Source organism: Hydra viridissima, unplaced genomic scaffold (assembly GCF_058129835.1).
Source record: "Hydra viridissima isolate aposymbiotic clone 2 unplaced genomic scaffold, HvirCarnegie_v1 scaffold_3, whole genome shotgun sequence".
Taxonomy (NCBI): Eukaryota; Metazoa; Cnidaria; class Hydrozoa; order Anthoathecata; family Hydridae; genus Hydra; species Hydra viridissima.
Window position 1 is genome coordinate 12,003,860 of NW_028324302.1, and position 11,158 is coordinate 12,015,017.

General features: G+C 26.9%; 1 protein-coding gene across 1 annotated transcript; it reads right to left on the bottom strand.

The window, feature by feature from the left end:
• Positions 1-476: 476 nt before the first annotated feature.
• LOC145180241 (protein F37C4.5-like) lies at positions 477-5,720 on the bottom strand. The gene is made up of 9 exons (XM_090083202.1): positions 5,409-5,720; positions 4,427-4,661; positions 3,176-3,387; positions 2,657-2,789; positions 2,247-2,422; positions 1,957-2,062; positions 1,624-1,863; positions 1,086-1,319; positions 477-1,014 (listed from the first exon to the last, which is right to left on the bottom strand). Exons 1-9 carry the CDS (start codon positions 5,672-5,674, stop codon positions 808-810), a joined length of 1,809 nt encoding a protein of 602 aa, XP_089939328.1. The 5' UTR covers positions 5,675-5,720; the 3' UTR covers positions 477-807.
• Positions 5,721-11,158: the final 5,438 nt, after the last annotated feature.

An 11,158-nucleotide genomic window follows, 5' to 3' on the forward strand; every position in this document is an offset into this window, starting at 1 on the left:
ATAGCTTTTTGTACAAAAAATGAATTAATATATATTAGACAAGCTTTTTATTATCTTTAACACATGTAAACAAAAAGGTTCTAAGTCAGACAACTTTAACTATGTATAACACATATATATCACAAATTTTGATATATATCTTAACAAATCTAATATTTAAAGATGTCAAAAAGCACCCAGATTTTTTTTGAATTTGTTAAAGTAATAATTTTGGATTTAATAAGTTTTTTCTCGTTCCCCGAAAAAATAGTTTTTATGACTTAGAACGTTTTTGTATACATCGATTCATTTAGAATCACCATAAAAAACTGATTTGGAAAAATGTGTTTTAGTTTATGATGAGATGAAAAAGCTCTTTTTTGTTACCCAGTGTAATCAAAAGATGACAAACTTGATAAAGATAGAAATTCATTTGATTGAAAATTAGAAAATTTTACAAAAGATAAATTTAGGACAAAATAAATTTAAACAAAGAATACAAACCAAAAATTTTCTTTCAAATTTCATGCTTTTCACATAACTTTTGATATTTCAAGTTTTTAATATATATTTAATATTTCAAATTTTGTTTTACAAAAAGAAGAAAATATTTAAAATAAAAGACAAAATATTTTCAAAAACAAACTATGTAAGTTAACATGTAGAAATTTAGAGATTTCACAAAGAAACTTTTTTAAGAAAAAAATTTAAAAAATTGTGAAAAACCCTACGTGCCAAAAAAAAAAAAAGAGTACTGATAGTGAAGTAGTATTGCATCGAGATGTTACCACATAAAATAAAAAATGAAAGTAAGAAATGCGCTCTACTTTACAAACTCAATCCCCGAATAATGGCGCCAACAGGGTGCTCAATTTGATAACGCAAGTTAATAGTTATGGTTTCGTTTGAAGCAATTTCAAGTGCCCATTCAAGTTTGTAGTCTGAGGTATAAAACGTCACATTATCGTGAGTAATGACGGATGGTTCATTCGATGAGGATTTAGGAATTTTAATTTCAGGTTCTTGCAGTGTTACCTAAATAGAATTTTTTAAATAAACAACGGATCGATATAATCATCGGATAAAGTTGTCATGTGATGATTTACCTTAATTTTATCACTGGTACTCCTCGGACATTGGTCAGTGATCTTAATTTTAATAGCATCACGTTTTGTATTTTTAACTTCTATTTGTTGGTGGAAATCGTACACTTGGAATTTAGAGATAATTCCACTTGTTTGCTGAAACTTGCGTAATGGTTTATAAGTAACTTTCACAGCTGGATCTACTCCCAAAGCAATTTCGAATTCTTCCATTGGGCTCACAGCAGGTAAACACGACTAATTTTGAAACAAAAACTGGTATGTATGTATGTATGTATGTATGTATGTATGTATGTATGTATGTATGTATGTATGTATGTATGTATGTGTGTGTATGTGTGTGTGTATATATATATATATATATATATATATATATATATATATATATATATATATATATATATATATATATATATATATATATATATATATATATATATATATGGAACTGGAATTGTTTTTTTGAAAATTTATATATATATATATAAATTTTCAAAAAAACAATTCCAGTTCCTTTTCTTAAAAGGAATTAATTTTATACCTGTGTCAGGAAATTATTGTCTAGAAACACATTTACATAACCACTTAACAATGCATATGCACTGTCATTCTTTGCTTTAACTTTTAAAAAAGCATGAGCAACTGACTTTGGTGTGGCCATGTATTCAAACTGCGGAGAAAAATCTAGTTGACATATTGATACTTTATGATTATTATTATCAGACGGTATTGAGGTTAAGCGTGTGATTTCAAAACTAGTACTTGTCATTCCATCTGTAGCCTAACAACAAAAAGCAGCATTAACATTTAAAAACTCCTTTTTAAAATTTGGATTGACAATAATTTAACAAATTTTAGTACAAGTAAGTTTTACCTTTGCTACTGGCATTGACATGCAAGGCGCAGCTAAGCACACCAATTTATCTGCCCTACACTCTAGATTGTCATCTTCCAGCTGAGCTGTTTTCAAAAATGTACCTCTGTGTTAAAAGAATAATTTATAGCAAGTATTTGCAATAAAAGTTCTCATTGAGTATAGCACACCTTGAGAATAGAAAGTGAATAAGTTATGCTTGTTACAAAATAAAATTAGCCATTTAATGTATAAAATCATGTTAGCTTACATTTGTAGTTACTTTTAGGTTAAAAATAAATAAAACATACTTGAAACTACTTCTCTTAACCTTTTTCTGAATTCTATAGGGTTCTTGGAGATCTAAGATATGAGGCAGCAGCTCTGGTGGACTACCACCAACACTTGGTAAAGCAGTACTAAGAGCTATTTTGCAATCAGTCCAGTCTTCTCCAGTTGATTGGCAAACATTAGCAAAATACAGGATCTTAAAAAAGAAGAGTAAAATGTAAAAAATAGAAAACAGCAAATAGACAACAGGTAATATGAATGTGTTAAACTCGATACTGTTTTATATGTTACATTAAATTGAACTTCAATCTGAAATATATTTTGATATATTATAATATATTATGAAAATATATTTTACAAATTTAATTGTTGTATTGAATAAAACAGATTAAGTAAAAATTTTAACATGGCTGAAAAAAAAAAAAACAACCTGCACTGAGTTGTCTTTACTGAATGCTCTAACATCATAAAATGGAGTCCAGCTAGCAAACGGGTGAACAACATATGAAACAACAAGACTAACATTTGTGTTCTTTTTGACATCCAATAAAATGGATATGCAACTGAGGTTAAAAAAAAAAATTAACGTAACATAACATTAAAACTTAATTTTCAAAAGCAATACATTTTATTCACTATTTATTTATAAAGAATAATAGTGAATAAAGCACAAATTTCTATATCAATCTTTTAAGATAAAAATCAAATTTTCAGATATTTAATAAAATTGAACTCTTTATGCATTTAAAACAGCGAACTTATTTTGGTTTAAATAATCTGTACAATTTTTTGAGGGATCACAAACTTTTTTCAGGAATCTTTTAACTTTGCCTAAATATATAAACTACTTAAATTCAATCCATATTAAATGACTTATATAAATGTTTGTATTTTTTTATTATTATTTGTTATTAACAGAAAAAGAAAAGACTAATTCTTATTCTTTTACTTTTCTTCTCTATATTCTTTTTGTAATGGATGTATTCTATTCAGGTTATCAGTGAGAGCAGCTATCTCTTTGTTGATCAAATCAAGGCTTTCATTCAACAAAATGTTTGAATCAGTTATTTTCTCACTGCGATCTTTATAAATTGAAAGAAAGTTTAGCATGCTTTCAATACTCTTCTTATCTAAAATTTCACCAACTTTATCTTCTTTTTTCTAAAACAGAAAATCAAAATTCTCATTAAACCTCATTTAAAATAAATTTCTTAATGATAATCTGTCAATAAACACTTAATAAAGATAAATTTGTTATGTACTAGACTAGTTACACAAAAAAGATATTTGTAATAAAATGTTTGTTACTTGCATGTATAATTTTGAATTTTTTCTTATCTCTTTTCCCCCCTCCCTATCATTATACTTTACTCTTGTTCAACTACCTCTTATTCTAGTAACCAATGATCTGCCTGATTACCAGATTATCTCTGATTGGGTCAGGTTGGATCAAATTTTTGAAAGTAAAATTTGACATTTGTATTTTTAATCATAATCATAAACATGAATCATGAAATAAACATCATAATCACAGATAATAAAGGATTAATCATATAATTCATCAATGAATCATATCAATAAAGTATTAAGAGTGATTATAGCTTTTATATTTACCACTGATCTAGCAACGCCTTTTACAAGCTGGTTAAATAGCTTTCAGTTGTAGTTCTACTACTGCAATCAGTTTGAGAGATTTTAATAAGCACAAGTATAAAATGACGGGCAGATCAACAAATGCAATTATTTTTGAGAACTGCTTTAGCAATATAACCCAAAGAGTTGACAGAGGTACTTATAAAAAAGTGCTATAAAAATCTATATTTCTTTAAAATTGTAGCAGGGAAGGATTTCCAAATGTTATTCAAAATGATTGACAGCAAAAAACCTTTGAAGTTTCAAAGAATTTCTTCCAAGGATTATCACTTACTACAGACATTTGATGCACCCAATGATGAGTTTAGCAACCAAACTTATTTTAACCAAATATGCACAAAAAAAGAATAGAATTCTATTTCAGCAATTTAATTAAAGAATTTCCTATTCTTTTTTTATGATTGACTCCATTAGATAAGTTCTACACTACAATAAAAACCTCAAGCAGTTGTACATGGCATCTTTTGTCTCACCTTTGCAAGAATATAAAATCTTGTAAAAGGATTTACATTTAAATGTAAAAGTAATTAACTATTTGTTAATTTACCTCAGTAATGCAACTTGCATAACTGTCAATAATGGATATTTCTTTTTCGTTTCTTTTTAGTTTTTCAAACAACACACTTTTTTCTTTATTCAATGCTTTTATTCTTTTCAAGACTTTTTCAGATTCAGATTCAGCTTTCAAGTTTTCTTCCTCTTCATTAATCTGTTTTTCAATAATAGATTTTGTTTGGAATGCAACTTCCACTATAGTTACATTTTCAGTATAGCAAGTGACTCTACAATGTAAAATAAGCTTACATTTGATAATAATATATTATAAAATGATTTTGAAAATAGTGCTAGCTAATAAGTTAACTAATATGTTGATTACCTAATTTTAATTAAGTATAACAAGTACACACCTACATGCATACATTATGTTACACATATACATGCAAACATTACAATACATACATGCATATATTACGTTACATTACTTACAAATTTTGAAAGTCATTTTATTTAAACCTGTCTCAAATAAATGGTTTATAACTTTTTTTCAAGATAAAAAAAAAATATTTGATAGAACATGTAAATTCTAGAAAATATTTAATTTCTATGCATTTTTGTAAACTCTTTTTTCAAAATAGGATATTAAATGGCTTTTTTTTCTTTCTCAAGCATTCACACTTAACTAAGGACTCAAAAACTGTTAAAATGATTCCATAAATGATTAACCATCAGTTTGAGTTAAAAATTATCAATTATATTTTTATACATACACCTGTCTTGAGGTAATATATAGATCTGTCTTTAAAGACAACCCCCTTTAAAAATGTTTACAATCTCACAATAATCAATTTTGTCATAATATATGATTATTGTGAGACATACACATGCACACATACATTCATACATACATACATACATACATACATACATACATACATACATACATACATACATACATACATACATACATACATACATACATACATGTTACATTAATAAACTGAAATAATTAAATAAAAAAAATACCTTACCTAACTGAATCTCTTTGAATGATTAAGGGCAATTCTCTGATTACAACTTCTACATCTCCTGTCTCTGCATCAACTTTTACAATACGATTGACTTCTGCCCTATCTTGAAATACTGTTACATTACGAGTAGGGCACGACTTAGCAAACAATTCATGTACTGTTGACTTAATTTGAGTTGTTTTTAGTTTGTCACTGATATCAATCTGTATAGAATCTTCAATATCTTTTGTTGATATACTTTGGACAGACAATCCGGTTTCAGTCATAATTATTACGTATCTTTAAAAAAAATGTTATGCTTTGTTAACAAGATGCACATAAGTTTCAATTTTAATATTTTTAAACTTTACCTGCAATTAATTTACCTAAATCCAAAATATCTATATTCATTTTTTGATTCAAATAAAGTCATTATTAAGGCTTATTTAACTCACATCTTATGCCACAAAATTGTAAGTGCTAAAACTACGTTAAATTGACCAACGTGTAAAAAGAAATTTACCAAAAAAAAACAATTACCCTCCTCCTCTACTATATCAGTATAAGCACCTAAAGTTAGGTTTTCAACCACAATATTTACACGAAAATAAAATTATATTTTGAAGCAATATATTTTAAATTTTTTGCATTTTATAAAAACTTTATACCAAAAACAATATTTCAATAGCAAAAAGTGCTTTCAGCTGCGAGGGAAATTTAATGACAAAAATACGGATCATTTTTCTAAAAATATTAAATTTAATATTTTAAGAAATTATGAAGTTTTACGTTTTTTAAATGATTTATTATTATTTTAAATGATTTATTATTATTTTTGCACCCAGAAATTTTAACTTACAAATGGATAGTCTAGGGGATTTTAAAGAAACAAATAAATTCCACGCAATCCTATTTTCCGTAATAAAAGAAACCAGGCGATCATAAAACGATTTGCTAATTGAGGAAAATACAATAATGAAATCCTCTAAATTTTACCCATACACAAATCTTTTTATAGAACTTAACACGCTCAAATAAGTTTTAAAATCCCACTACTGCGCACAACATAAAGATCTGTGACTATGTTTCACCCTTCTCAACGGTTTGTAAACATTCATTTTAACGATTCTGTAATTTGAGGTAAATGATTTAAAATTAACACCAAGAATTATGTTAATACTTGTGGTAATCGATGATAAATATAGCATCACTGATCTCAAAATATAACTGGATAGCGTATTCAATTGTCTTTTTTAAAAAAATTTAAAGCCAATATTGGCCTTCTAAGATGGCGGCGATCGGAGCCGCTCTTAGCGGTGATCGATGCACATTTTTTAAGGCTTTTTACAGAATTATGTAGGTATGTGCGTATCTGCGATTTATGGCACCGATTTTAAAGTTAAAATCTGTGACCATTTTTTCACCGCGTGCTCGAGGTAGGTGTCGTAAGGATGGATTTTTCTCGTCTTTTTTTTAGAATTTTATATTGACTTAGATAATATTTTAAAAGTAGAGTGTTGTAAGTTTATTGCAATCTGTTTTTTTTTTTTGCAGTTACTAACGTTTTTAGTGATTTCATTGCTATTGAAAACTTCATTCCTGTTCTGGAAGTGAATTGACATTGAAGGGATGATGGTTTTTTTTTCTAACTTTTGAATCAATTTTATATATCTATTTTCTATGTACCTGCCAAATTTTATTAAAAAATAATGACACGCTCATATTCTATTTTTGCACGCAGTAAAGGTACCAAATATTCTTCTGTTGGAGAGGTTGGGGGGGGGCATTCAAGATTATGAACCTTTTGTATACTTTACTTGTTTATTCATTAAAAAATTGTTTTTTTAGAAAAATGAAACTTTATTTAAAATATTGGTGATTTTTTTAAAGTATTCAAAACATGATTTACACACAAAAACACACAAAAAAACCATATTCTGTTATTAGTTGAATAAAAATATAACCGAGGCAAAGTGATGCGCTAAAAACTAAACAATGAAGTTCTATTATAAAACCACCGTAAGCCGAACGCTAATTTTTTAAGTTGGTTGCAGTTTTCTTAAGCATTCCTTATAGTGAATTTTTGTCACTTAAGTGGGCATAACTTTTAGTAGAATCATTAGTTTTTTATGAAATTTTCACCATCGTTATACTGATTTAAAGCTCTTTACAATGATGTAAAAAAATTAAATAGCTGAATAGTTTAAAATTTTTGTACACATACCTATATTATGAAAGAAAATAATTAAACAGTTTTGAAAGAAAAACTAGACTGTTAAATTAAGTTTTAAAAACTTAAAAGAAATGAAATGATTTCTAAAAAATTAGACAATTAAAGAAATTATTTATATATTAATGTATAAAATATTCGATATACTTTTTAAGTGCAACTTACGATAAAATAATATTTATACATAATATATGTACCTTTTAGTTCTTAGTTACCCAGTGCAGTGTGCTAGAAGGTTGATAACATAACTGCATGGTAAGCGGCAGTGGTGTCTACTTACAATTTTGAAAAATTTTATATTTTCAATTTTTGTAGCAAGATACCAGATATGTACATGCTGCATGAGCTATTAGCTGACTGCATGAGCTATTAGCTGAGTGCTGTGAACTTTAAATACAAAATATTATTTTACTTATATATTATTCTTTATAATATTCCAGCTCTCAATGACTGAGTCAATTGTTTTTGACTTGTTATTCAAAACGACTTGTTAAGGGAACTTTTTGATAACATATATTTTGTATGTTATCAAACATTATCAACATTATGTATCTTATCAAAAAATGTATGATACATAAATTTACAATAAACTATCTGCATTAAATGTCAGAATGCATAAGTACTTTCTTATCATTTCAAACAAACCAGTTTTTTAAAATTCAAAGACAGAGGAGGTTTAATTAAACCAACCAAAAGTGTTGTTATCATATGCCAAGAAACTGAAAGATGTTTCCAAATGTTACTTGCCTTTATAAATGGCCACATTCCAAATGAAATAGGAATTCAAAATGCCATTTCTAGTGCTGTTTTGAGATCAGCTGATTACTCAAAAATGTTTAATGAACAGACTTCTCATATGTTTGACTCAGCTATAACTGATAACCATTTATTTGCACTGATTAAACTTATTTCAGAAAACTATGCAAAAATATATCTTTATCACCTGGGTAAAAAACAAACTGCCAAAATAACTGGAAAAAAGCTTAGGAAGCAATTAACAAAACTTATCCTATTCAAAAACCAATCAAAAATTTTTTTATGATATGATATGATATGATATTTTTATGATATGATATGATATGATATATATATATATATATATATATATATATATATATATATATATATATATATATATATATATATATATATATATATATATATATATATATATATATATATATATAATAACTCTAGAAAGAACCTCTGAGTTGTGTGTAATCACAGCGCTCAGCTAATAGTTCATGCAGCATTTATAATTTTTTAGTGTCTATCTAATGCCTAAAAAACATTTTATCTTAAAATTAAAGTCAGCTGCCTACCATGCTGTTGTGTTATTAACCTTCTAGCACACAGCATTGGGTAGTTAAGAACTAAAAGGTACATAAATTATATAACAAATGCTAACTAAAGCGTGTACACGAAATAAATGTGAAAGAATAAGCGCGTCATTTTTTTTCAGCGGTTATATTAAAATCTTTTTAATTGTTTTGTATTTTGTTTACAACGTGTTGTGGTTACAAAAAAATATGTTAGTTTTTGGATTTAACTTGAAATTAGTTTTAAAAATGACAAAAGAAGAAGACGTAAGAGAAAAAATTATGCACAAATATTTACAAAATCCTAATAGTAGCTACAATTCGATAGCAAAATCGTTGCAAATACATCAATATACCGTTAGTCGTGTTATTCAACGTTTTTCTCAAACAAAATCGATCAAACGCAAATCTGGTGGTGGAAGAAAGGAAGGTTTTAAAGATATAAAATTAATTAGAAAACTGGTTAACAGTTTTAAGAATAACCCAAGCCTTTCACTCAGGGAACGCGCAAAAATATATGGAGTTTTTCATAGTTTTGTTGCAAAAGTTAGAAACAAACATGGTTTTCATTCTTTCAAAGCACGAAAAATGCCCAACCGTTCTGAAACCCAACAAAAAAGTGCAAGAACCCGCGGCAGAAAGTTGTATGACAATTTTATTTCTAAAAATTTCTGTTTTATTGAAGATGATGAAACTTATATCAAGTACGATCATCAACAAATTCCTGGTGCTGTTTATTATATTGCCAAATATAGAGGAAAAGCAGATAAGAAATTTAAATACACAAAACATGACAAGTTCGCTAAAAAAGCTTTGATTTGGCAAGCTATTTGCAGTTGTGGCAAAAAATCAGCACCTTATATTTCTCATTCCACACTTTCTGGTCAAATATATGTTAAAGAATGTTTACAAAAACGCCTTTTACCTCTCATTAAATCACACAATAACAGACCTGTGTTATGGCCTGATTTAGCATCAATTCATTATTGTAGACTAGCTATGGAATGGTATAAAAAGAATAATGTGAAATTTGTGCCTAAAACAGAAAATCCTCAAAACTGCCCAGAATTGAGAGTTATTGAAAAGTACTGGGCTATTATTAAAAGAAAAATGAAAAAAACAAAAAAGCTTTGCAGAAGCATTAAAGATATTAAAATATCATTTAAAAAAGCATCAAATAGTTTTGATTCATATTCTGTGCGCAAGCTTATGGGTACCACTAAAGCAAAAGCTCGAAATTTTATTAGATTCCCACAGGAATAATTAATTTTTTTTTTTTTAATGTTTGATTTTCTTATTTTACTGTATTAAAATTATTACTTGGTTCGAAATAAAAATTGAGGAGTACTTTTTTTAGTTGAAACTTGAGATTTCTGCACAAGCAAACAAATACTTTTTCTTCACTATTATTAAACAAACTAAATTTAAGCAAATTAAAGTTAAAATTTGTACTTAGTTTTACTGAGAATTTTTATTATATTATATTTACTCTAAAAAACGAAAAACAGAAAGTTAATATAGAATAACTTATTGTAAGAATATGTTTTGTTAAATAAAAAAATATTTATATATTTGAAATTTATGTAAATATGTAATATTCCGTTATTTTTATGAATAAAATCTTATGTTAAACAAAAAAACTAGATTCTTATTAGAAAATTACATATTTATCAATATTTGAGCTTAAGATATAAAACTTGATTATCATCAGTTTCTTAATTTTCATATCACCATTCCTTAATTCCGCCGCCATCTTGGGAGGCCAAAATTGGCTTCAAAAAATTTTCCGTATACGCTATCCAGTTATATTTTGAGATCAGTGTATAGCATGCATGTGTTTATTAATGGTAAGAATTAAGTTTTTATTTCAGGAATGATAGTTAAACTTCTGAATAAGTAAAACCACAAGATATTTAATACTTAAATTTCAAAACACAACATCTTTAATATTATTTTACACTTAAATTTTAAAATATTTGTTACTTATTGTTTGTGTGCGCGCTTGCACACACACACACACGCACACACACACACACAACTTTATTTTTCATATCTACAAACATGATGATTATCGAAATAATTATTTTGAGGGAAAATGAATAATGAGAATAAACCAGAATAAACCCTTTAATTAGTCAATGATAAATTGAAGACTAATGAAAATAATGTGGAATCGAATATTGAAATATCGTGTAATATTTTATGTGGTGTAGAAAGTTGAT